The sequence below is a fragment of the Toxorhynchites rutilus genome, chromosome 3 (assembly GCF_029784135.1).
Source record: "Toxorhynchites rutilus septentrionalis strain SRP chromosome 3, ASM2978413v1, whole genome shotgun sequence".
Classification (NCBI taxonomy): domain Eukaryota; kingdom Metazoa; phylum Arthropoda; class Insecta; order Diptera; family Culicidae; genus Toxorhynchites; species Toxorhynchites rutilus.
In genome coordinates, this window is record NC_073746.1 from 308,690,842 (window position 1) to 308,718,758 (window position 27,917).

Genomic DNA, 27,917 nt, shown 5'->3' on the forward strand with positions numbered 1-27,917 from the left:
CAGTTGTTGCGTATTTTTCGGGTCTTTTATCAAAGAGAAGATAATAGATAATTACCAGATGATAGAGGTTCTAATATTCGTTGTCTCTGTATTTATGGAAAACTGAAAATCAATGCCTTTTTTAGATGGGGCATGAAAAGATGATATAAAAGGATTTCTAGGAACTTCCTTTTCTTTTTCTTATTTTCTTGTCGATATTGTCCATTATAAAAAACAGGAAGTGGGTTATATCTATGGTATAACCGCAATGGTGACGTAGGACTATCGTTGATTTAGTGATCATTTGTTTGAAGTTGAATCTGAATTAATTCTGAATGAATGAATAAATGAATATTTGGGGGACTTCGAAAACGAGAGCGTTACGTTGGAGGTACAAGGTTTTATGCATCCAATATTGGATACGAAAATGTCCTACTGATGGGGAAGAATAATCTTCAGAAGCTTTCCTGCTAATTGCACTTGATTGAAAAATCACAGAACTAAATGTATTTGGTCGCAGTATTATATGTATAGAAAACATTAAAATAAATTCGTTCGCTTGCATGTAATTTTCAATTCCAAGGGGAACTGGCTGATCATTTTGCAGCAACATCTTTCCGGATTCTGCTCGATTCTTCTCGAAATCCACCAGTGGTTAATGCTAACTCGATAACCACCTGTTGATTGTACTTGATTGAAAAATCACACAATTAATTGTATTTGGTCGCAGTATTAAAAGGATACAAAACATTACAATAAACTCTTCCGCTTGAATATAATTTTCAAGTCCAAGTGGGACTGGCAGATTATTTTACAGCAACGATCACTTCATTCCGGATTCTTCTCGATAACCAGCGAACGTAAAGAGTTTCAGCTCGCTCAATTACGATGTTGCCTTATCGATGTCCTCACGAAAAATAAACGCGTTTCACCACCAGAATATCGCTTAAGTATGCTTTTTGTGCGTGATTGAATGGAGAGAAGGTGTGGTTTACGATGGCAATTCAGAAGCCAAACTAGAGAGGAATGAACTCTCTGAGTTTGAAACTTTCGGCAACTGAGTATTAATCGATTGAAAATTATATAATTTTCACGATGCGAAACATTTTCCGTTGCGTGCGCATACAATATTGGATACGAAAATTTTCTACTTATGGGGAAGAATAATTTTCCATTATATTTAGCGAATAACATTTATGTTTTGCTTTTGAACGTATGAATCTAACGACGAATAGTTAAATATGGATCCGTTCAATCCAGTTACAGAAGGGACTGAAATCAAATAAGAATAGTCCGGTAATGATCCTATGCATTATATGCAATAAATATTCCACTCCACTAACATTAATTTACACATTTCGTTCAACAATATTCTAGAATATGAAAAAAGGCACTTGTCCAAAAAAGTTACTCCTATACTCGCGTCGGTGTGTCAGACCGAAAGTGTTAAAAAAGTGGTACACGTCCCCTTTGTACCGACACATGCGATACGCTAAACGATGACGAACGACGAATAACGAAGCTAGAGAGAATCGCAAAGTCGTAGTGTTGATATTTTCTGAGAAAAAAAAATTTCTCAGAAAATATCAACACTACGAAATTTCTGGTATACCACTACGCTAGCTTCCATCAGAAGAAAACGGGATCGTTACCTAATAATAGCTAAACGTACAAACAGTATTAAATATTGGGACATGTACAAAGTATGGAGAAATATTTATGTACGTGAACTAAAGAATTCCAAAAATAAATTAATTCAAAGTGAATTAATGGCAGTTCAACATGATCCAAAGAAGCTGTGGAAAAAAATAAAAGATTTGTGTAATCCATGCGGAAGTAAAGATATCGACATTGAATTTGACGGTAATACAGAATGTAATTTCATAACAGCTGAAAAATTGAACAAATTTTTCACGTCAAGTGTGGAGGAAATCCACAATGGTATTGTGCCTCCTACAAATCGACTAAATCTTGCTTTTCCTAGTTTGTCTTCACAATGGAGATGCTTTAGCACCATCAGTATGGAAACACTGAGGAAGGTTGTGATGGATTTAAGAAACTGTGCGGGTGTTGACGATATCCATAAAACGGTATTAGTAGATGCATTTGATTTAATCAAAGAGAATCTACTATATATAGTAAATGAGTCGATGATTCGAGGTGAATGCCCACATAGTTGGAAGAAATCCGTTGTCATACCGATTCCAAAAAATCCGAAATCGACCAAACCAGAAGACCGTAGACCAGTTAATATATTACCAATGTACGAAAAAATCCTAGAAATCGTTGTCAAAGATCAACTTCTGGAACATATAACGGAAAATGAAATACTGGTAGATGAACAGTCTGGATTTAGGAAAAACCACTCTTGTGAAACGGCTCTTAATTTGTTGCTTCTAAAATGGAAACAGGCTATAGAGGAGAAGAAAGTTATTTTGACGGTATTTATTGATTTGAAAAGGGCCTTCGAGACAGTAGACCGGTGTAAATTGATAAAACTACTTTCCAGTTATGATGTAACTGGACCTGTATTGACGTGGTTTGAAAGCTACTTAAGCGGGCGAACACAAATCACTATTTATAGGGACAGTAAATCATCGGCGGGATCAGTGAATCTGGGTGTGCCTCAAGGAAGTGTTCTGGGGCCGTTACTTTTCTTGCTTTATATCAATGACATCAAACAGGTGTTAAATGACAGCGACGTGAATTTGTTCGCTGACGACACAGCTATATTTGTTGTGGCAGATACATTGCAAGACTGTTACAGAAAAATGAATCTTGAACTACAAAACTTAGATGACTGGTTAAAATGGAAAAAATTGAAATTAAATATAAGTAAAACGAAATACATGGTAGTGTCGACACGCAGTCTTGATAGTGGCAATCTAAGTATAAGTATAGATGGGCAACCCGTAGAAAGAGTATCATCAATCAAATATCTTGGCGTTATTCTAGACGAAACGCTGCTTTTTGAAGAGAACATTAATTATACTATAAAGAAGGCAGCTCAAAAATATGGAGTGCTTTGTAGAATAAATCGTTTCTTGACTTTTGAAAGCAAAATAACGATCTACAAAGCGCTGATCGCTCCACATTTTGATTATTGTGCATCTGTACTATTTCTTGCAAATAAGAGACAGATGCAAAGAATGCAAATGTTGCAAAACAAGGCTATGCGCCTGATATTGAGATGTGATCGACGAACTCCGCGGAGATTCATGCTAGAATGCCTACAATGGATGTCAGTCAGTCAGCGTATTAAATATTGCACGCTCACGTTTATATACAAAATGACTAATAATATGACGCCGAATTACCTACGAAACACTATAATGTATGGAAGAGACATGCATCGATATAATACAAGACAAGCAAGCGACCTCAGAACCATGAACTTCCGAATGTCGTGTACCCAAAATTCAATTTTTTATAAGGGATATCGACTGTATAATACCTTACCCAATGAGGCAAAGACAGCAACAAGCCTTCGAATGTTTCGTAGTATTTGTAAAGAGTTTTTGAAACATGATTTAAATTTTTGACCTGGTGTGTAATCAATGTTAGTATGTAAGATGACGAAGCTATAACGGATTAATTTTTTTTTTTGTTGTGCTTTTGTCTTTTTTATCATTAGACTATGATGATGGTGGTATTTTATTTGTTTGTACTCGTTTTTAATTAATTTATTTTTTTTGTTTATACATTTCGAGTAGTCTACAACAGTTTGAGCATCGTGCACGTGAAACGGCATAGAGAAGCTTAACATTGAGCATTGGCTAAAAAAATTATTCTGTTTTTAAGAAAATCATATTCTAAGGGATTGAAAGTGGAAATTGCGAACAAGCTAGGGATAGCTCAACCGGAATTCTTGTAAATTTTTCTTTTTTTTACAGATGATTGACGAGATCTTTCTGTGTTGTGGCAGATCTCATTGCAGATTCTGATTGAAGCGATTATACCCCAATTTGAATGAAGGGCCTGAAGTATCGGCTGGAATTAGGCTTAGGTTTGCTCAGCTGTCTGGTCTCGAAAACGATTAACAGATCGTTGTCGGGTATCCAGTAAAGCGGGATTTCCTTTGTAAATTCAAAGCTGGTATGGATATAGGTATTAGGTTCGATTCCTGATCGGTCAAGGGTCTTCCCGGATTGGAAATTCTCTTGACATGCCTTGGAATATCTAGCGTTCATATAATGCCTTTACTTGCTCTTTCGAGTGACAATCTATGTATATGCTCTTAACTAATATACTGGTTTTGTTTGTATTATAAAAGAAATCCATATATATATATATATATATATATATATATATATATATTGATCAAAGAAAATTCGTCCAGCTCAAATCGTTGTAGGAAAATAAAGTGGGACCGTCATCATTATTACATAATGAATAGAGTACTGTTTTAGGTGTAGGTGCATGTGTGTGTGTTTTTTTTTTATCTTTAGACTATGATGATGATGGTATGTTGTTTTTATTATTTTTTTTTCTTCAATTTTTAATAATTTTAGTTATTAGATTAGTTTAAAAATAATTGTGAAGTCTACAAGAGTTTGAGCATCGCGCGCGTGAACCGGCATAGTAAAATTTGAAATTGAACATTGGCAAAAGTGATTTTTTTCTTTGTTTTTGTTTTGTTTAATAAGATCGATCCATTCCAAGGGATTGAAAGTGGAAACTGAAAAGAAGCTAGGGATAGCTCAACCGGAATACTTGTAAATTTATCCTTTTGACAGATGATTGACGAGATCTTTCTGTGTTGTGGCAGATCTCATTGCAGATTCAGATTGACGCGATTATACCCCAGGTTGAATGAAGGGCCTGAAGTATCGGCTGGAATTAGGCTTAGGTTTGCTCAGCTGTCTGGTCTCGAAAACGATTAACAGATCGTTGTCGGGTATCCAGTAAAGCGGGATTTCCTTTGTAAATTCAAGTCTGGTACTGACATAGGTATTAGGTTCAATTCCTGATCGGTCAAGGGTCTTCCCGGGTTGGAAATTCTCTTGACATGCCTTGGGAGAGTTACTGGGCCTGAAGTGTCGGCTAGAATTAGGCTCGGGGTTGCTCAGCTGTCTGGACTCGAAAGCGATCGCATTAGTAGATCGTTCTCGGGAATCTAGTAAAGCGGGAAATCCCTTGTAAATTCATGGCTAATTCTGATATAGGCATTGGGTTCGATTCCCGATCGGTCAAGTGTCTTCCCGGATTGGAAATTCTCTTGACATGCCATGGAATATTTAGCGTTTAGATAATGCCCTTACTTGTTCTTTTGATAAACAATCTATGCCAGTGGTACAACCGGACCGTTTTTTGTTTTTAACTAGCTTACTGGTTGATTTGATATTACAAAGAAACTCCTCCATATAATTATCCACAAGATAACTCGTCCAGCTCAAACCTATGTAGGGGAAAGAGGTGGGACCATCATCATTTAAAAAAAAAAAAAAAAAGAAATGAACGAATTATTGATTTCTCGGTCTGACAGACCAATGCGCGAGTATAGGAGTGTTAAATAACAATGATTTTTGGTAAATACCTGGGTCATGCGGATAGATTCACATTGGTTGCCAAAAAGAATCCAAACGAAATGTCAAAAGAGATCTAATAACCAGGAGGGGAAAAAAGTGTTACTTTTCTTATAATAATCTTAAAAAAAGTTTTGTAATTAAAACCAAAAATGATAGAACTCATAAAAATAAACGAACTAATGTTTTTAATCAATTGAGCACAACCGAATAATACAAAATCAAAGAATTTTAGTATCAGTGACTTCTAAACTCTTCCAAACTCAATTACAATTCAATTCCACTTCTAGCCAAATGTTGAGTTTTTATGATTCTGAACGCTAGAATGATATTATTTGAATTATTTTCTTTCAATCAAACAATTGAAAAATAAGAATTACACAAGTCACAACATTTATTCCATTCGAGTTAATTCAAAACATCAATGCATAATACTTAAATGAACATATTTTGGCCACCCTTTTTTTTAACTAATGAAGTCTGCGCACTGCGACACCAGAACTATTCTGGCACAAAGAAGACGTTAATATTTGAAGCGATTGATGTAAACATACTCTGATAATGCGGTTCATTTAAAGTTTTCTGTAGCTCAGATTGATCCAATCGTTGCCATTTGACGTTCTTTCTTATTATGTTTGCCATCTGAGGTTTCAGCACGAAACGAAAAAAACAATATTTTAGCTCCAACCTCGTACACGGTACATCAACCTAGTGTGAACACATCGAAAAGAACACACAAAATTAATCGTAAGCGTCACACGCCCAAGCCACCCTGACGCCCTGCTGCAATGAGAACATAGTCATATCCCTATCCGTGGATCGGAAACACCTCAAGGAGAGGAGCAAACGAGATCTGCAGAGAGGCCCTTGACTGGAATCCACAAGGACAGCGCAGAAGAGGCAGACCCAGAGGCTCGTGGCGGCGTAGCCTTACCAATGACATCCAAACTGTTGCCAATTTTACCTGGCGGCAAGTGGAAGCCATGGCAGATGACCGTCGATAGTCGAGACATCTGATATCGTCCCTTTGTTCTGCCCAACAGCCAGACACGGATCAATAAGTAAGTAAGTATCCGTGGATCTCAAAGGGTAGTCTACTGTACGGGTAGTTATCCCTGTTTTCCTTTCTGCTTGGCGGTGCGTTAGTCCTTCGTGAACATCAGTTGGTTTTTCAGGTATCCATCGTTACCTGTTTTATGGTGACCTATCGGGTACAGGAATTACTATATATCTCATTTTCGTTGTCCTAATTCGTACCTGCCCTTTATCGTGTTCATTTGAATAGTCGTGTCTTCATACTTTTTCTATTTGCTTTTTAAAAATCATTACTCGAAATCCAGATATCTGATTGAAACATGACACACAGTAATGTTGTTCGAAAATTAATTGTCTCTTAAAAACACTTTAAATATACTGTTTAAAAATATTACACAAAATTTTAATTTAATATTGAAAATGTTGATATATCAAAACATGACCCCTTCGATATTAAAAAAAAAATTATTAGAAAATTCTTCCAATTTAACAATGTTTGGCGTATAGTGGTGCCGTGTCGGTCTCACCGAAATTAAGATATATATTTTTTTCAAATTATGATATTTCAATACTCTGCGAAATCAGAACCATTAAAAAAAGTTATACCAAAAATGGAATCTAAATGGGATTCTTCATGAAAAACTATATGTAACCTTTTACCCTAGGACTAAATGTATGGTTTAGGGTGCCAATAAAAATAGTTATCAAGATTTTTCATTCGGGACATGCTGCGAAATGTTGATTTGCACGATAATATACTCTATGTAACATATTAGCTCATTCGGACTCCATTTCCTAGTATCACCGACGTTAAAATTCGAGTTTTTTTTTAAATCGTTGAGAAATTTTGCAATACGAGCTTCTACCAACCAACCAATCGAAAACAAGTACTATTCGCAGCTGAACAAATCAAAATCGACAATGTAGAATAAATGTTCAGAATGAGCCAAGGCGTCCTCTCCCAGAATAATGCCAAACCTCATGATTCATTGATTGAAATATATGCTTCAAAAAGCTTGCTTTTGATTTTTACCCTAAAAATCTGCATGGTCCAAACAACTTAATATTTCCCAAGATTTATGAAGTTGAAGAATCATTGTCGAAGAAAGACCATTGCATAATGGTCCAGTAGGTGCATTTAATTGGAAATAAGCATTTAGAGCTTGACAGTTAATCTCTAGACAAAAATTGTCTTCGACAAAGTTATTACATAAGCTTTGCGCAGTGGCGATATCGTAACCAATGAGGCTTTAACGAGGTGCGATTATTGCTAGTTGAAAAAAAAAGTTGTTACATATGATAGAGCGCTCATTTTTATGTTATCAAAAATAGGGTGACCGAAATTGTCGATGAAATAAAAAATATAACTTTCTTATATTTATAGATAGAGGTAAACATGGTTCGACAATGTTGTAGTCCCAGTTACTGAGACATCTTTGTAGAACAAAGTTTTATTATATTTATTGAGATTACCGATATAGCGCCTTTTTCTATGTTGCGTTAGGGTTACCATGAAAAAAAAACTGTTTTTTGTGCGTTAACTTTTACATTTCAAATTCTACCTACAAACTGTCTTCGAAAGACTTTTAGCTTACTAATACAAACATTTTGTGCTGCAGAACTTGTCAATATCACAACTTCGCTGAAAGTTATTGATATTTTTTTCCAAAAAATACACTTTCTGCAATTGTTTGTCATTCTTTCTGGGGCAAACATACACAAAGTTAATTGACGACATTTGAAAGAGCATAGTTCACTCTACATGATGTGTGATTTTCAAAACTATGTTATTTTTTGTTGGGGGTGTTCGGGGCAGCATAATACATAAAACCACTCGATGAAGTATGATTTTCTGTCACTCAAAGCTGTAATTTTAGCATTTCAAATAAAAATATATCGATAATCATATCTAAATGCTTCTACTTCGCTACTTACAAATTTGGTTTGCCTTTTCCAAAATGTCTACCCAGTCTTCCGCATACTCTCGATGCTCAAATAGGCGAGCGAGCTAAAACAAAAACTACCAGTGTCTAATTCTAAGAATCCAATTATAACAAGCACAGCTTACCTTGAACTATTCAACTTCTTTCTAAATTCAACCTCTTTAACCTCAACGCGATATTTGATTCGATCCTACTAAAAATCACACTCGAATGCAAATAATTCAACTACCAATATGACATGATATAACACGTTAACCTCATCTGACACTGACTCGGTGTACATTTTTGCGGGCTGCGTTCACGCACTACATCACATGGGGCTGCGTTCACGTGCACATCACATCAGATCGAGCGTAAAGGCCCATTTATACGTTGCTAGTAGCTGACTTGAGAATTAGTAGCTACTGACCCGGTGAACTCGCTTGACAATTGGTTGACTCGCCTTGTCCGTTCACACAGTGTGAGATGCTGACGCGAAACTAGATACTGCAGCATTGGCTTACCAGGGATGCCAGATGATTTTTGAAATGTCCATCAAATAGTCAGAAACAGCAATCAGGTCCGAATTTGACAGATGATTGATCTGAATTCGACTTCTCTATAGGCAGTATTCGTCTCAGGTTTTCAGATGAATGGTGACCGGAATAAATCGCCACAGTAAACAACTGCAACAGAAACAACCGCTTAGAAAAAGTGTAGTAGGCTAGAAATATTTGGCGCGGGAAAAACATCATGTGCCTCACATTTCTATTATAAATTTATTCTCTTGTTCTCGTTTTTCGAAATTTATTCTGAGGACAATGTAATGGGGACGAAGTCCCCATTTGGCGAGGATAAGGAATCGAGGCGGCCCATGCCGCCAAGATGACGCAATCCGAGTCCACCGCCGACCCGCCGTCGGAAGCGGCGGTGTCTCGCACGCAAACCTGGGATCCACTGATTGCCCGGTTAGTTTGAAACATAGGATACGATCCTTTAGCAATGTCCGACCGAGCTCTAGCGAGCGTCGGACGGTATACGTCTGCCCGGGGCGTTACGTTTGCCTGGGGCGATACGTTTGCCCGGTTAATTCTTGTTTTGAAATACAATACCGCGCCACAATATTTATAGCCTACTACACATTTTATAAGCGGTGGTTTCTGTTGCAGTCGTTTTCTGTGGCGATTTATTCCGGGAACCCAGATGAATATATTTTATTTAGTTGCACAATTTTATAATAAAAATACTTTGTGCTGAATTTCTTCGAACTGAAGGTACTATCCGAAAAAGCAGAAAGGCGAAATGATTTGGGCCAGGAATTGAATGCAAGGAAAAGGAGCAATAAAAAAAATATGGAAGGAACTCTTTGATGATGATCCTCTGGAGTACAGAGCAGTGTTGAGAAAAACACCTGAATTAGAGGAAACACTGTTGGATTCCATTGGTCCAAAAATACAACGCCAAGATACACTCATGAGGGATGCTATACCTGCAAGAGTGAAATTAAAAAACGACATTGATGTGCCTTGCTTCTGGAATATCGTTCAGATTGTTGTCGATATTTTTTAGAATCTCGAAAGCATTCATAGCTAAGATAATTCCGGAAGTATGTGATGCTATAAATGACAACCTAAAAGATTTTTTTTAAATTTTATTTAGTTTGCCTTGCCAGCAGCTTCGTGTACCAATTTTTGAAATAAAAATGATGGTAGATTTGCAGGTGGAATAAATATGCGTCAAAATTGAAATAATGAATGAAAATGTACTTTTTAAAATCGGATGTGTATTATGTTTTTAGAACAATACTTTCTTTGCAAGTTGTGAGTAAATTTTGAATTAAAATTATGCCTGATAATGATTCTATATTAGAGATTCTCAAGAAAGCTATCTCAAAAAGAAAGCGTGCCCAGCCAGCGTGCATATCAAAATAACAACGATTTCGTTTAGAAACTATGAGGGTTTTATTTGTTTTTCCAATAATTTTCAAGTCTATAAATATCTTCGCATATTTTCAAATACCTTAAAAATAGAGACATGTCTTTACATTTGGCATCCCTGATTCGGAGGCTAAATTCTGTTTTTGACGTTTTGAGAGTTGCGAGTGCGAGTGAATTCAAAAAACTTTGAAGTAGCTCGCACGCCGGATTACACATGACACTAACTGGCATGATGTGTTCACACGGTGTGAGTAGCTGCACTGCAGTAACTGACTAGACCTACTCGTATGCTTACTCGCACCGTCTGAACCCGGCTTAACATCCTCCACCCCGTAAACCCTGTAGTTGGCCAACACAACCACAGGTTTTCCGTTAAATTCCAAGCTCCATCACAGCTAGTTTCACGATCGGCCTCTTCTTTACACCCGAACTGATTCGCACGATCGCCGAGCGTACTCTGTTGTCACTTCCGATGAACACCTTTTCTACAATACCACGCTCCCAAGCGTTTCTTTTATCCGTATCCGCAACATAAACTAAATCTCCTACTGTGACTGGCTTCTGTTCCGCGAACCACTTCGTTCTTCGATTCATTGTAGGTAGATACTCACGTTGCCAACGACTCCATAACTCGTCTGCCTCGTACTGAGCTTGGCGATAGCTATTACGTAACGTTTCAGCCAGCTCTATTGTGTTTCTCGATGGCATACATTCCCCTAAAGAACTCCGAAGAAAATGGTTCGGGGTAAGTGCCTCCATATCTTCCTGAACATTTGTGGACACGTATGTCAAAGGACGCGAATTGATAAGGCTCTCAGCTTCTACTAGCGCAGTTTGGAGGACTTCGTCCGTCAAACGCTTGCTGTCATTGAATGTTGTCATAGCTGCCTTCACTGAACGAACCATTCGCTCCCACACACCTCCCATGTGCGGCGCTGAAGGTGGGTTGAACGTCCACCTGGTTCTAGAACCTGTGAATGTATCGGCACACTCTGTGTTAATCTTCTGTATTTGATTCATGAGATCTCTGCTAGCTCCTACGAAATTCGTTCCGTTATCCGAAAAAATTTCAATATATCTCTAAACAAACCGACGAATTGCCATTTCACACGATTGGGTCGTCAGGTTGTGAACCACCTCCAGGTGCACAGCGCGGACTGTCAGACACGTGAATAACGCCACCCATCGTTTCTCTCGTCTTCGACCGATTACCACTTCCAGTGGTCCGAAATAGTCCAAGCCTACGAATGACAACGGATGCATCCTCGCAGCCATTCTTAGCCTAGGAAGAGGTGCCACCCGAGGAACAAGCGGTTTCGTTTTTCGAACTTAACACTACAAGCAATCTCTCATAACTTTGTCTATCAATGAACGTAATCCAGGAACATAAAATCGTTGACGAACCTCATTCAAGACTGTCTCCCGACTCCCATGACCACACTCGTGATGATATGCTCCTAACAACTTTCTTGTTATTAGGTGGTTCTTCGGTAGTATTATCGGAAATCTCACATCGAATGCTGCATACTCCGCGGCTACGGTTCTACCTTCCATGCGCACTACACCGAATTCGTCCAGAAACGGCGATAGACGATATGAAAGACTGCTCTTCTCGATCGATTATCTTAGATCTTGTGACAGACCCTCGTTACTCATAAGCGTTTTTACCTCGTCGGCAAACTCTTCACCCTGTGCTACTCGCCACAAGCAAAATTGCTTCCGCCGCCAAGTATTCCTCTTGCCGTAATGGAACTATTACAGCCGGGATTTCAATGGTGGTTCCTTTTGATAGTAGTAGTGCTTCAGTCGGTTGCTTCCGGATTTTCCATCAACAATTGGACGCGAAGCGAAACATGGTAGTCACTGTCCTAACCAACACCCTCCACTTTGATATGTGCTCCACTCTGGCCATCACTGCATTCGGCAATACTATTTGATGCAATAATACACTTGATCGCAGCTCTTCCTCTATTTCGACCGATTGGAGCTTCTGTTCCGGCCAACACTCTTCTGATTGATACAGAAAGTCCGGTCCACGAAACCAACGACTGTCTGAGCTGACCTGCGTAGCCTTTCCCCACTTAGTTACATGATCTGCTGCATTGCTTCTGGTTGTAACCGAACGCCAATCATCCGGATTGGTAACATTCAGTATTTCTCCAATTCGATGAGCCACAAAGGGTTTGTACCGTCTCGAGTCAGATTTCACCCATGATACTACAGCGTTCGAATCAGTCCACAGAAACCGCTTCTTCACTGGAAATGAATGATTATCGCAAATCGTCTTCATTAATTTGGCTCTTACTACAGCAGCCTCTAACTCTTTCCTTGGTATGGAGATGTATTGCAACGGTACCACCTTCGCTTTCGCTTCCACAAAGGCACAATGAACATGCGCTCCATCCTTGAACCGGAAGTATGCTACACATCCATAGGATTCTTCCCCAGCATCGACAAACACGTGTAGTTGTACAGTTTTGTATGCATTGCAACCTATATCACCGAGATAGCATCGGGAAATACTCACGTTGTTTATCAGCGGGAACAACTTATCCATCGTTGATAATGTTTTTCTTCTAATTTATCATCCCAGCCACATCCCTGCATTAGAACACGCCCTTGAATCAACAATGGCGCTAGAAACTGCTTCGGGTCAAACATGCTCATGATACATCGAAGAGCTATTCGTTTTGTAGGCCACTCTCCATTTTGAACGTATGGTCGCAAATGACCCTCATATCAGTAGAAAATACAAAGCAATCATCCGTCGGCTGCCACAAAACTCCAAGCACTCTCTCCGTTTGAGAAGGACACACTTCTAGGAACTTTACCATCTTGTCTCTTATTTCTCCAAGTTCTTCTAACACCTTTGGAGAATTGCTGATCCAGTTTCGTATTTCGAATCCTCCTTCAGCGTGAACTTTTCTGACCTCTTTCGCTCGGATCAAGGCTTCTTCCTCTGTATCAGTGCTATCCAAGTAATCGTCGACGTAATGCTTTCGAATCACGGCGTCTGCTGCTGCAGGGTACTAATTTGAATATTCTCGAGCGTTCAGATTCTTGACAAACTGTGCCAGATAAGGAGAGCAGTTGGCCCCGAAAATAACTACATCCATCACATAAACATCAGGTTCACAATTTGCATGCGAACGAAAAAGAAATCGCATGGCCTGACGATCTTTCAACCGTACTTGAATCTGATGGAACCTTTTTCGGATGTCCCCTTCCAAATGCCACCTTTCGTTCTCGAAAACTATTGAGTACAGTACACAGCGATGTAACCAGATCAGGTCCCGTCAAGAGTTTATCATTTAGTGAAACACCATTCGCTTTCGCAGCAGCATCCCACACCATTCTAACCTTTCCAGGTTTCTTCGGGTTGATGACAATATTCAATGGTAAGTACCAGGTCTGCTCTGCGGGTGTCTCCAATAACTCACGATCCGTAGCCTTGTGAGCATAACCCTTGGCAATGTATTCTTGAATTCGTTTCTGCAGAATATCTCGAACTCCAGGACTTCTTTTCATTCGTGTCTCTAGGTTCTTTAGCCGTTTCAGAGCCATATGATAACTATCTGGAAATTTAGGTTCACCTTCCTTCCAGGGTAGGCCAGTCTCAAATCGCTCTCCAACACGCTTAGTTGTCTGTTCCAGGATTTCCCGTGCCCGACGATCTTCTTTCGATTCAAGTCGTATTGGAGAGACTCCGACTGTCTCTAGCTGGAAGTTATCTCGCATCATGCTATCCAACTCTTGGTCCGACTTGCTACATTCTTCACAGACACATCCATGATACCCGAGGAAGTTCACGCATGTTATAATGTTCGGGCGAGGTCCGTAAACCGTCCAACCTAACGGACATCTTACAGCAATTGGCTCTCCTGTTTTTCCAACTCTGGAATCTAGTGGAGAGATTAGGTGTATATTATCTATTCCGATCAATATCTTCGGTGTGTCTAAAACATAACTCGACATCTCAATATCCTTTAGATGCTGAAACTCTTCAATCAGGTGTCTGGAATCTAGTTGTTGAGCTGGCAGATTAAGTTTACTTACAGTCCTTCCTACTCGTAGATCAAAACACCTCGACTGATTTCTTCCAGAAATCATTACGTCTATTTTCTTCGAATTGGCCTCAGTGCGACTGACTCCATTCGTTCAACACATTTTCAGCGGTTCGCATGGTCCATCGACTCGTAATAGCTTCGCTACTTGACAATCTATAAGTGATATTAAAGATCCTTCATCCACATCGCCAAAGTATCTACTTTTTCGCTGTCGTGGTATAGTGTCACAGGAATTATGCGAAACATCACTGTTCTGTTCGGTAAACGATGACTGTTACATAGCGCCTCTATTCTCGAAGTTCCTTCATTGACAGCAGGATGTAGCAGTGGATGGTGATGTTCATTGCAATCTTTGTCGTCATAGCGGATATTTGACCTACATGGCGAATTTCCGTGATTATAGAGACAAAGTGGACATAGTTCTTTATGTTTCACAATTCTCCATCTATCTTCCAGGCTCTTATTGCGGAATTCTCGACAATCTCGGCCGAAATGTCCAGGTTTTTGGCAGACAGAGCAGCTAACTTCCTTCTTCACTGAATGTTGTATCTGAAGGGTTTGTGGCATCTTGTCAGAATCACATTTCAGCTTTTCAGGATTCTTACGGAATTCTTCTGTCGAGTAGATAAATCCTTTAGCTTTTGGTCTTTCACCTTTCTTTGAGAACGATTCGTCCATTCTCTCGAACATCGCTTCTAACGCTTTGTCTACGAGACCCTCCATAAACATTCCAAAGGTTTTCAAGTCCACCATCTTTGACCGTCGCTTGTACACTACCCACTGCATAGCGTAGCACGATGGAAGCTTCTGTACCAAACTCTGCATGAGTATTGGGTTTTTCAAGTGATCGGTAAGGTTCGAAACCTCCAGGTGTTGCGTGAACTCCTCAATGGCGCTCCCAAACTTATTTAACGATTCCAAATTCTCCGAATCTGGACCTTCGAGCTTCTGGATTCTTTGTGCCATCATAGTCGACAGAATATCTGGATTTCCGAATCGACGACGTAGCTTCTCAATTATTATTGGCACGTTATCTGGAAGAAGTAATCGATTTCGCACAACGTCCAGAGGGCTTTTCCCTTCAAGGCCTCTTGTAGCCTCACACGGTTCTCAGCATTCGTGAATCCACATGACAAATTCGCCTGCTCATATGCGCTGATGAACAACAGCCAATCTTCTGGACGCCCTGAAAACGTCGGCAGACACTTCGGAAACACCTGTCGCGATGCAATTTGTAGTTTTGACGGAACTTCTATCAAGCTGGAGTTTTCCATTTGGAAATTGTCTCTTCTTTCCCGTTCTCTCTCGCTGTCACCCGAAACTCCAGAAAATCTTGTGGAAAACTCACCAGCTGTGGTTCTCTTAATCTGTGGCATAATAGGCTGCTTTATCTGGCACTGTGATATCTACTCTCCTATTCTCTTCCTGTGGCCAACATTATCTTCCATTTCCTCGTTGTCGGAATCTTCTTCGATCACTTTCGACAACTGTAGAAGTTCCTCCATTTCCAGTTTCTTACGTTCTATCTGTTTCTGCTTCAGCTCCAAGATCTTTAGCTGATTCTCCTCCGCTAATGTCTCCAGAAGACTCTTTTCCCTTAGTTCTTCAATCCGCTTCAAAGCTAGGTCATGTTTAGATCCTGTCGATTTAATACTCCTACCTTTGCGACTACTTTTACTCGTTGTTACACTGCCACCGGCTTGACTATGTATTGAACGATTCGAAAGTGTTTTTACTTTATTTACACCTTTAGGCTGGCCAATATACTCCTTGTCATTACTCGTTGTTTTCGCTGCTCGGGATGGATGAATGCGATATGTTCCCGACTCCCCTATTAACTCATGAGTCGAAAAATCCTCTCCGAGGCACTTCTTACAAAACCAGGCTAGCTCCGCTACGCTCTGGTTCACTCCGACATATGAAAAGTGGTGCCATTTTTTACAGCGGTCACATTCCACCATATCGTCATACTGTTCGTCTCGGTCGCAACAAGGATAGCGCGTCATCGTGGTCAAATTTCTTTGAGAAAATGTTGGGGGTGTTCAGGGCAGCATAACACATAAAACCACTCGATGAAGTATGATTTTCTGTCACACTCAAAGCTGTAATTTTAGCATTTCAAATAAAAATATAACGATAATCATATCTAAATGCTTCTACTTCGCTACTCACAAATTTGGTTTGCCTTTTCCAAAATGTCTACCCAGTCTTCCGTATACTCTCGATGCTCAAACAGGCGAGCGAGCTACAACAAAAACTACCAGTGTCTAATTCTAAAGGCCCATTTATACGTTGCTAGTAGCTGACTTGACAATGAGCAGCTACTGACCCGGTGGACTCGCTTGACAATTGGTTGACTCGCCTTGTCCGTTCACACAGTGTGAGCTGCTGGCGAGAAACTAGATACTACGGCACGGGTTTACCAGGGATGCCAGGCGACTTTTCAAATGTCCATCAAATAGTCAGAAACAGCAATCAGGTCCGAATTTGTCAAATGATTGGTCCAAAATCGACTTCTTTATTGGCAGTTTTCATCTTAGGTTTTCAGTTGAATGTATCATCACACAATTTTATAGCAAAACAAACGCTGATCGTGTTTAAAAATACATACTTTGTGCTGAATTTCTTTGAACTGAAGGTACTATCCGAAAAAGCAGAAAGAGAAAAGGATTCGGGCCAGGAATTAGATGCAAAGAAAAGGAGCAACAAATACAATATTGAAGGAACTCTACGATGAGGATCCCCGTGATTACAGAGCAGTGTTGATAATAACACCTGAACAAGTGAAAAAACTGTTGGATTTAATTGCTCCACGAATACAACGCCAAGATACAGTCATGAGGGATGCTGTACCTGCAAGAGTTAAATTAGAAATGACATTGATGTGCCTTTGTTTTGGAATATCGTTGGGATTGTTGTCGATATTTTTTAGAATCTCGAAAACATCCATAGCTCAGATAATTCCGAAAGGATGTGATGTTATAAATGGTAGTCTAAAAGATTTTTTTTTTTAATTTTATTTATTTTGTGAAATGAAAATGATAGTCGATTTGCAGGTGCAATAAATACGCTTCAAAAATTTTAATAATGAATGAAAATGTACTTTTTTAAATCGAATATGTATTCTGTTTCTTAGAACAATACTTTTTTTTGTAAGTTGTGATCTGATAATGATTCTATATTAGAGATTCTCAAGAAAACTATCTCAAAAAGAAAGCGTGCCCCGCCAGCGTGCAAAACGAAATAACAATTATTTCGTTTAGAAACTATGAGGGTTTTATTTGTTTTTCCAATAATTTTCAAGTCTATAAATATCTTCACATATTTTCAAATATCTTAAAAATAGAGACATTTCATTACATTTGGCATCACTGATTCGAACGCTAAATTCTGTTTTTGACGTTGTGAAGCATGCAAGTGCGAGTAAATTCAAAAAACTTTGAAGTAGCTCGCACGCCGGATCACACATGACAATAACTGGCATGATGTGTTCACACGGTGTGAGTAGCTGCACTGCAGTAACTGACTAGACCGACTCGTATGCTTAAAGGCCCATTTATACGTTGCTAGTAGCTGACTTTACAGTGAGCAGCTACTGGGCCGGTGAACTCGCTTGACAATTGGTTGACTCGCCTTGTCCGTTCACACAGTGTGAGCTGCTGACGAGAAACTAGATACTACTGCATTGGCTTACCAGGGATGCCAGATGATTTTTCAAATGTCCATCAAATAGTCAGAAACAGCAATCAGGTCCGAATTTGTCAGATGATTGATCCCAAATCGAGTTCTCTATTGACAGTTTTTTATTACACATTTACACATTTTTATCGCGAAATACACGCTGACCGTGTATAAAAACACTTTGAGCTGAATTTCTTCGAACTGAAGGTACTATCCCAAAAAGCAGAAGGGCAAAAGGATTTGGGCCAGGAATTGGATGCAAGGAAAAGGAGCAACAAAAGTAATACTGAAGGTACTCTACGATGATGATCCTCTAGAGTACAGAGCAGTGTTGAGAAAAACACCTGAATAAGTGGAAACACTGTTGGAATTCATTGGTCCAAAAATACAACGCCATGGTACACTCATGAGAGGTGCTATACCTGCAAGAGTGAAATCAAAAAACGACATTGATGTGGCTTTCTTCTGGAATATCGTTCAGATTGTTTTAGAATCTCGAAAGCATTCATAGCTAAGATAATTCCGGAAGTATGTGATGCTATAAATGGCAGTCTAAAATATTTTTTAAAATTTTATTTATTTCGCCTTGCCAACAGCTTGTACCAATTCGTGAAATAAAAATGATAGTAGATTTGCAAGTGAATGAATGAAAATGTCCTTTTTTAATTCGAATATGTATTCTGTTTCTTAGATCAATACTTTTTTTTGCAAGTTGTGTGTGAATTTTGAATGAAAATTGTGCCTGATAATGATTCTATATTAGAGATTCTCAAGAAAACTATCTCAAAAAGAAAGCGTGCCCGCCAGCGTGCAAAACAAAATAACAACGATTTCGTTTAGAAACTATGAGATTTTTATTTATTTTTCCAATAATTGTAAAGTCTATAAATATCTTCGTATATTTTCAATTATCTTAAAAATAGAGACATTTCTTTACATTTGGCATCCCTGATTCGAACACTAAATTTTGTTTTTGACGTTTTGAGGGATGCGAGTGCGAGTGAATTCAAAAAACTTTGAAGTAGCTCGCACGCCGGAAAACACATGACACTAACTGGCATGATGTGTTCACACGGTGTGAGTAGCTGCACTGCAGCAACTGACTAGACCGACTCGTATGCTTACTCGCACCGTCTAAACCCGGCTTAAGGCCCATTTATACGTTGCTAGTAGCTGACTTGACAATGAGCAGCTACTGACCCGGTGGACTCGCTTGACAATTGGTTGACTCGCCTTGTCCGTTCACACAGTGTGAGCTGCTGGCGAGAAACTAGATACTACGGCACGGGTTTACCAGGGATGCCAGGCGACTTTTCAAATGTCCATCAAATAGTCAGAAACAGCAATCAGGTCCGAATTTGTCAAATGATTGGTCCAAAATCGACTTCTTTATTGGCAGTTTTCATCTTAGGTTTTCAGTTGAATGTATCATCACACAATTTTATAGCAAAACAAACGCTGATCGTGTTTAAAAATACATACTTTGTGCTGAATTTCTTTGAACTGAAGGTACTATCCGAAAAAGCAGAAAGAGAAAAGGATTCGGGCCAGGAATTAGATGCAAAGAAAAGGAGCAACAAATACAATATTGAAGGAACTCTACGATGAGGATCCCCGAGATTACAGAGCAGTGTTGATAATAACACCTGAACAAGTGAAAAAACTGTTGGATTTAATTGCTCCACGAATACAACGCCAAGATACAGTCATGAGGGATGCTGTACCTGCAAGAGTTAAATTAGAAATGACATTGATGTGCCTTTGTTTTGGAATATCGTTGGGATTGTTGTCGATATTTTTTAGAATCTCGAAAACATCCATAGCTCAGATAATTCCGAAAGGATGTGATGTTATAAATGGTAGTCTAAAAGATTTTTTTTTAATTTTATTTATTTTGTGAAATGAAAATGATAGTCGATTTGCAGGTGCAATAAATACGCTTCAAAAATTTTAATAATGAATGAAAATGTACTTTTTTAAATCGAATATGTATTCTGTTTCTTAGAACAATACTTTTTTTTGTAAGTTGTGATCTGATAATGATTCTATATTAGAGATTCTCAAGAAAACTATCTCAAAAAGAAAGCGTGCCCCGCCAGCGTGCAAAACGAAATAACAATTATTTCGTTTAGAAACTATGAGGGTTTTATTTGTTTTTCCAATAATTTTGAAGTCTATAAATATCTTCACATATTTTCAAATATCTTAAAAATAGAGACATTTCATTACATTTGGCATCACTGATTCGAACGCTAAATTCTGTTTTTGACGTTGTGAAGCATGCAAGTGCGAGTAAATTCAAAAAACTTTGAAGTAGCTCGCACGCCGGATCACACATGACAATAACTGGCATGATGTGTTCACACGGTGTGAGTAGCTGCACTGCAGTAACTGACTAGACCGACTCGTATGCTTACTCGCACCGTCTGAACCCGGCTTAAGAATCCAATTATAACAAGCACAACTTACCTTGAACTAGAGATGGGCAAAACGGTTCATTTGAGTGAGCGGCTCAGAGCCGTGCGCTCAATGAATAGAGCCGGCTCATTTGAGCGGCTCGACGGCTCTTTTCAAGAACTGGTTTATTCGGATATGTAAAGAATGGAAGACGTAAAAAATAAGGTTTAAAACAATAATCAGTGCAGAGAAAAGTAAAAATATTATTTTACTAAAGGTTTTCTCTGAAATATTTCCATCACAATGATATTCTTTTTTTTTTTATTTATAAACATTATCTTTCCAATGTTATATGATGGAAGTCTACTACATCTTTCACTGCAAACTTGTCTTGCTTTCGGAAAAACTCGCTCATATGGTACTGAAGGCGCCGGAATATATAATATTTTCAAAAAAAAGATAGAGCCGCGGAGAGATAAATTTCCTTTCATTCCACCAAAACGAAGGGTCGCTTAGTCTCAGCAGTGGTTCCGCTAAATGTTTATCTACAATAGATGTTGCAACAGCTTTTGGATCATGTGAGGATCGAAGATTGCCAACCAATGCATTAAACTCCTCCCATACAGATGACAGCGCTTCATCACCAACGATTTGTGGTAGTTTCGTAGGTGTGTGTTCTATGGATGTCATTTTTAGCATCCTTATCAACGACTGGTGTGCATAGTTGTACTTTCTGTTATCGCCAAAACCTTGCTGCTTGAAGCGAGGATCTAGCAGTATTTGTTAGGCTACTAATTCGTCTGACTCAAGATTTGTAGATCGTTTTACCAGCTCCGGAATCAATTTATACAGAGCTTTTTTATAATCACTAGAACTGATTTCTCTTGATCCATAAAATGTTGATCATGTCGAATTATCAGTCGGGAGAATATAGCAGTTTTCGATAACGATACAGTTTTCTCCTCGTTTTATATCCCAAACGTTTTTAAAATATTTCGAATGGAATATTTTCATGATTAACTGTATTATATTAGTCAAATCATTTCATTCGATACCCATATGCGGATTGGATTTATCATAAATAACTGTGATTTACTAGTCAACCCCGTTCATCTGATACCCATATGATAGGGTTTTCCGAAGAAATGTAGTCTGCCATTTCGTAACGGTCACCATTTTGGATTTACATTTTTCATGAATAACTGTGTTCTACTAGTCAAGTCCTTTCATTAGATACCCATATTGAGGGGATTTTGAAAGTAATACATATTTCGCCATTTTGGGGTGACTGCCATTTTGGATTTACATTTTTCATAAATAACTGTGATCTACTAGGCAAACCCTTCCATTTGATACCCATATTGATGGGGTTTTGACGAAATTAGTAGTCTGTCTTTTTATAACGGCCGCCATCTTGGATTTCCATTTTACATAAATATCTGTGTCCTACTAGTCAAGTCCTTTCATTAGATACCCATATTGATGGGGTTTTGAAAAAAATACATATTTCCCCCATCTGGGATGGCGGCCATTTTGAATTTACATTTTTCATAAATAACTGTGATCTACTAGGCAAGCCCTTTTATTTGATACCCAAATTAATAGGGTTTTGGCGAAATTAACTGTCTGCCATTTTGTAACGTCCGCTATCTTGGATTTCCATTTTACATAAATAACTGTGTCCTACTAGTCTAGTCCTTTCATTAGATACTCATATTGATAGGGTTTCGAGAAAATATGTAATCCGCCAAAATTTACAAACATACAAACAGATAAATGAAACCGCTTGAAAAGCAGCATGGGAAACATATATTTCTTCCGCACTGCCGCAAGCCACGATTCGTCAGAACAAGCGTACGATTCACGGTTCTTTATCAATAAGCCAGCTCTCAAAAGAAACACGGTTCTTTTATGAACCGCAGTTCTTTTTTGAACCGTGGTTCTCAAATGAACGGCTCCTCAATGAATCGCGGTTCAAAAAGAGCCACGGCTCATAAAAGAACGGTGGGTCTTTTTTGAACCGTGGTTCATTCAAAAGCCGTACATTTGAGAGCCGCGGCTCATTTTTAAAGAACTGTGGATCGTACGCTCTTTCTGACGTACCGGCTCAAATGAGCGGCTCGTGAGCGCTCGCCCATCTCTACCTTGAACTATACAACTTCTTCCTAAATTCAACCTCTTTAACCTCAACGCGATATTTGATTCGATCCTACTAAAAATCACACCCGAATGCAAATAATTCAAAAAAAAAATTGTTCTACAAAGATGTCTCAAATAACTCAGACTACAACATTGTCGAACTATGTTCACCTCTGTCTATAAAGATAAGAAAATTAAATTTTTTATTTCATCGAAAATTCTGGTTACCCTATTTTTGATAACATAAAAATGAGCGCTCTGTCATATGTAATTACTTTGGAGAAGATAGTTTTTGTCTAAAGAATAAATATCTACCACAAAGTTGTTTTTTAACTAAGTTGCATTAGGGTAACCATGAAAAAACCAGTTGTTTTTACTCTAACTTTCATGGGGCTGTCCACATACCACGTGGACAACTTTAGGTAGGGTAGAGGTCTCGAAATGTCCACGTTCGTCCACGGTGAGGGGGATGGGGTATAGATAGTTTCCACGCGAACACATTTTTTTTTAAATACATTACGTCTAATCTGTATGCATGTATGTGGCGACTGGCCCGTGCCAACACAAAAAAAAACTTTCAAGTAGGTATAATGCAATTTTCAGAACCAACTCGCACTCGTTTCTAATCGATTCGACCGATTCAGCAGTAGAGGTGGGCAAAATGGTTCTTTTTAGTGAGCGGATCAGAGCGGTTCCGCTCACTAAGGTGAACTAGCTCTTTTTAACAGCTAACTCGCTCTTTTCATTTCGCTTGATTTTTCTTAGAGAATTCGATCAATTTAGTAAAAAGCTTAAGAAATTTATTGGTATTACTGTTAAAATGTTCAATTTATTAATAGATGGTTGAAAAGTATGTTTTGAATATGTTTTAAGTTAGATTTACATTTAAAAACATGATCTTCGCAACATTCTTGGGAGATAGTGCACTTCGCCGCTCACTAATGAGCTGTCCCGTCTTCGAAAAGATTCGCTCACATGGAACAGACGTAGCAATGATGCATAGCCTGGTAAGCATAATCCGATATAGATTTGGGTAGACATGTTTCCTTGAGTTCCACCAGTCAAGCGGGTCTCCATGTCTGGATAAATACGGTTCAGCAATGTATTTGTCCAGTTCCATGATGCAGGCAGTCCTTGGATCTTGTGTTGTTTGTAGTTTGCTGATGGTTTCGTCGAACTGCTCCCAAATAGATGACTTAGCAGCAGAAGGCTGGGGCTCAGGTTGTTGTTCCTCATCCGTTGCAGTACAATTTTGTTGCATCACTTGCAAAAGAGCTTGGTATGTTTCGTTGAACATCGCCTGGTCAGAAAAACCTTGTTTTTTAAATCTTGGGTCTAGAAAAATTGCTTCAGCGATAAGATCATTCGATTCTCTATCTCCAAATCGTTTTACAAGACCACTATGTAACTCATCAACCAGCTTTTTTACAATTGGTGGAAGCGAATCGGATGATTGCTGTTTCAGTTTAGTTTGATCAATCATCATTCGTGCAAGTACTGCACTTTTGGACAAGGTGACGAATTTTTCAGCAGATATTTCAACAGTTACTTCATTGAAAGTACGAAGAATGTCCATGCTTAACTCGATGATTTCCCAGTCTTCATTATCCAGCGTACAGCGTTTCGGATCCAGTAAGGCCAATGTTGAAATTACAGACTCTATTCACCATCATTCGCTCTAACATATCAAATGTGGAGTTCCACCTCGTTGGAACATCCTGCTTTAGTTTTAGAGTCGGTTTACCAAGCTTTTCCTGCATTTCGGTCAGTTTTGAGGCAGCATGGCTACTTTTTTTGAAAAATTGAACGATAGGCTTGCACTTATCGACAACTTGTTGTATGGAGTTTTTAATCGAGTTCTGCACAACTAAGCTCAAGGAATGTGCAAAGCAGCCCAGTTGTCTCATGTTCAATATTTTTGCTGCTGACTTCATATTGGAAGCGTTATCAGTAACAATTACAATCGTTTTACTTTCAATCCCAAACTTACGAAGCACATCACTCACCCACTTCGCAATATTCTCACCGGTATGCCTTGACGTGAACTCTGAGCACTCCAGCAGGTATGATTTTAACGTACCATTTTTATCAATAAAATGTGCAGTGAGTGCATAAAAACCAGTGTTGGTCATGCTGGTCCAACTGTCACAAGTTACACAGACAGCCGGAGCTTCCAGCACCTCTGATTTTACTTTTGCTACCAACTCATTGTAAGTAGCAAGCATAAGTCCAGTAGACAAAGTTTTTCTGCTTGGAAGTGTGTAGGACGGATTAAGAAGATGTATAAACTTCTTGAATTCCTCATCCTCAACAATTGAAAAAGGATGGAATTCCTTACAAACCATTTTTAATAGCTGGATGTCAATAAGCCGGCTTTTGTGAGGTGATATCGGTTTAACGATCTCGACGAATTGTGTCATCGAAGACTGCGGGATGAATCGCGTAAAGTTTGACCCAGAGGTACTAGTGTCGGATGTCGTTTCAGATTTTCGGTCTTGATTACTGGGAAGAGGTTGAGTTTGTACATCACCTGAAGGTTCAACAGCTTCTGCTGCGGGTTCAGAACGTGGATCCGTCTGATCTTTCGATGCACCATCTACTCTTTTCAGAGGAATCATGGGGTGCTTCGTTTTAAGGTGCCTCTTTAAGTTGCTTACAGATCCCGCAGACATAGCGACACGGGCTTTGCAGTACCGGCATAAACCTTTACCGTCTTCCTTGGAAAAATGGTACGTTCTTCCTTTCGGTAACATTTTGGCTAAAAAAAGAATAAAGATGATTACTAATGAATCGTGCTCCGTTTTTCTATTTAAGCTTACCATTCAGATAAACGGAATATCCAATTTAATTTTACTGAAAAAACAGCAGAGCAGGCGTGGATACGTACCACCAAACTACGAGATTGAATGATTTTGCAATTTCATTGTTGGCAGAAAAGCATAATCCGAGCAATAATCAATGATTTCGGTTGTTTGTTTTTGTGGGCAAACCGTCCCGCTCTCAATACCACTCAGAACAACTCTCGTTCGCTCAATTTTCGCTCGCTGCCACGGTCAGTAGTCAGTACTCAGATCAGTGGATGGAATACATACAGCAAACAGCACGTGGCATGCGCTTGCAAACGCTTTCGCTCTCGCTCTCGCTCTCGATCAGCTCTATCTTGGTCGTTCGTATGCCAACTGCCAACGCCCAGCTCCCATTCAGGGATCAGGGGTTGTTTGTGTTTGTGGGCAAACCGTCCCGCTCTCAATACCACTCAGAACAACTCTCGTTCGCTCAATTTTCGCTCGCTGCCACGGTCAGTAGTCAGTACTCAGATCAGTGGATGGAATAAATACAGCAAACAGCACGTATCATGCGCTTGCAAGCGCTTTCGCTCTCGCTCTCGCTTTCGATCGGCTCTATCTTGGTCGTTCGTATGCCAACTGCCAACGCCCAGCTCCCATTCAGGGATCAGGGGTTCTAGCTCAGTAGCTCGCGTGGCTTGGCTGGCGCGCGGTAATGCTAAGATCTTTTACATAGTTCTCGCTCGCGCTCAGCCTAATCAACAAATTCATGTATCAGTTTTTTTCCTGAAGTGAGCGGTGAGTTACCGCTCTTTAAAAAAGAGTGGTAGATCACTCACTCACTTTTAAGAACCAGCTCTTTAGATCAGTTCGCGAGCGGATCGCCCACCTCTATTCAGCAGTTGCTGGCACTGTGTAAAGAGACTCTGAGAGTACCGGTCGGGCATCCATACTTCTCTCTTTTTTCTCTTCTTGATCTTTTTCATTGAAATCTATATGCTGAAACTAATGCACATAAATTGTGAGCGATCGATTTATTTTCATTGTTAGTAAAGGATAATTTAGTCCGTCAGGATGAAGATAATATCACAGGCTTATAGCGAATTCGTTTTTAAAACTGAGTCAGTGCCACACTGACTCTGTAATAAAAAAACGTTTTCAGTTTCACGAATGCGGTGGTTTGTTGGTGTGCGTTATATATTCTGATTTGTTTATATTTGCGACGACAAATGTACAGTGTCGACGTCTGGTGGCGATATTAGTGCTTGGGAGGTAAATTATTCTCTATCAGATAAGAAGGGCCAAGTGCAGTGTAAAAATATAAAAGTTTGAATGACATTTTTTACTTCATATTGTTTGATTACCTAACACATGTAGTCCTGACACTCACTTAACCATTTGTCGATGCATTTCCTGTTTGTTCCACAAATAATTACTATTATAATATAAAATCATCGTTAGACACAGTTTTCGTTCAATGTTTCTGCTATATCGGAAAAAAACCCTCTTATGTCATCACATAAAATAAATATTCGATACGTTAAAGTAAATTTTCATTCATAATTTTGATTTTGAGAGCATGTTTATTCCTCCTGAATATCCATAATAATTTTCGCCTCCCAATGAAAGCACATGGAGCTTAATGCCGTCTACACGAATATACTCTTCAAAATCAGAATCCGAATTGGATTACGATTCCAATAATACAAAAGCAAGAGCAGTAGCTTTTCCATTTTCATAGTCTTTATTTTCAGATTTTCCAAAACAATACTCGGAACTTGACAGTTCAGTATAGTTGTATTGGTGAACCCGAGTGCCAACCCGTGAAGCATCTCAGTGCGAAACTAGCAGCTTTCGGGGCGAACTAGTGCGACACTGAGTGCGCAACTGAGTGAATAAAAAAACGTTTTGACAGCAGTTAGTGCGGCACTGGGGTTGAAACTGAACAAAAACGAATTCGCTATTAGTATTGTAACATAAAAAAATGGCCACATTGTTTTCTTAGATGCGGGATTTGGTCCAGTTTCTGTTCATGATACAAAAACCACTTCGTTTCTATCTCTTCAGAACTTCCAAGGTTTTGCAAAATTGGAAGACGAACAACAAATCCTTTTGAAGATGCACGGTTCGTATCTTTGAAGAATGGTTACTAGCAGCGAAGCTCTTTATTGCCCTCTATTGAAATGTGGTAATTTGTGAAATACTCTTCTATGGGTTGGACCGGAAAGTTCGTGCCGCCATTAATGTCAATCAAATCGAGGATCCATTAAGAATAATATTCGGTACACGACAGATCAATTAACAGATTCACTACAAATATCCAAAAACCAACGTCCCTGAGTATCTGGTGCAGCTAGCAAATTGCTACGGCGTATGGGTTCCACATTATTTGACCGAAATAAGCTCAATGAATCACATCTTTTTCTGCGACTCGTTCTATAAACGTTAA

The 27,917-nt window shown here is 39.1% G+C and overlaps 2 protein-coding genes, 1 long non-coding RNA gene and 1 pseudogene across 3 annotated transcripts; 1 reads left to right on the forward strand and 3 right to left on the reverse strand.

Moving 5' to 3' along the window:
• Positions 1-7,752: 7,752 nt before the first annotated feature.
• On the forward strand, positions 7,753-7,918 carry LOC129780766 (U4 spliceosomal RNA; annotated as a pseudogene).
• A 151-nt stretch (positions 7,919-8,069) lies between these two features.
• On the reverse strand, positions 8,070-8,748 carry LOC129775064 (uncharacterized). Its single transcript, XR_008742848.1, has 3 exons — positions 8,608-8,748; positions 8,475-8,547; positions 8,070-8,404 (listed from the first exon to the last, which is right to left on the reverse strand). It is a non-coding gene; the product is annotated as an uncharacterized LOC129775064 (long non-coding RNA).
• Positions 8,749-23,550: 14,802 nt separating this feature from the next.
• Positions 23,551-24,258, reverse strand: LOC129774425 (zinc finger BED domain-containing protein 4-like). Its single transcript, XM_055778162.1, has one exon. It carries the CDS (start codon positions 24,256-24,258, stop codon positions 23,551-23,553), a length of 708 nt encoding a protein of 235 aa, XP_055634137.1.
• A 28-nt stretch (positions 24,259-24,286) lies between these two features.
• On the reverse strand, positions 24,287-25,435 carry LOC129774426 (E3 SUMO-protein ligase ZBED1-like). Its single transcript, XM_055778163.1, has one exon. It carries the CDS (start codon positions 25,433-25,435, stop codon positions 24,287-24,289), a length of 1,149 nt encoding a protein of 382 aa, XP_055634138.1.
• Positions 25,436-27,917: the final 2,482 nt, after the last annotated feature.

Coding starts and splice junctions, on each gene's coding strand:
- LOC129774425 (XM_055778162.1), bottom strand. CDS start 24,258: ATGGACATTCTTCGTACTTTCAATGAAGTAACTGTTGAAATATCTGCT.
- LOC129774426 (XM_055778163.1), bottom strand. CDS start 25,435: ATGTTACCGAAAGGAAGAACGTACCATTTTTCCAAGGAAGACGGTAAA.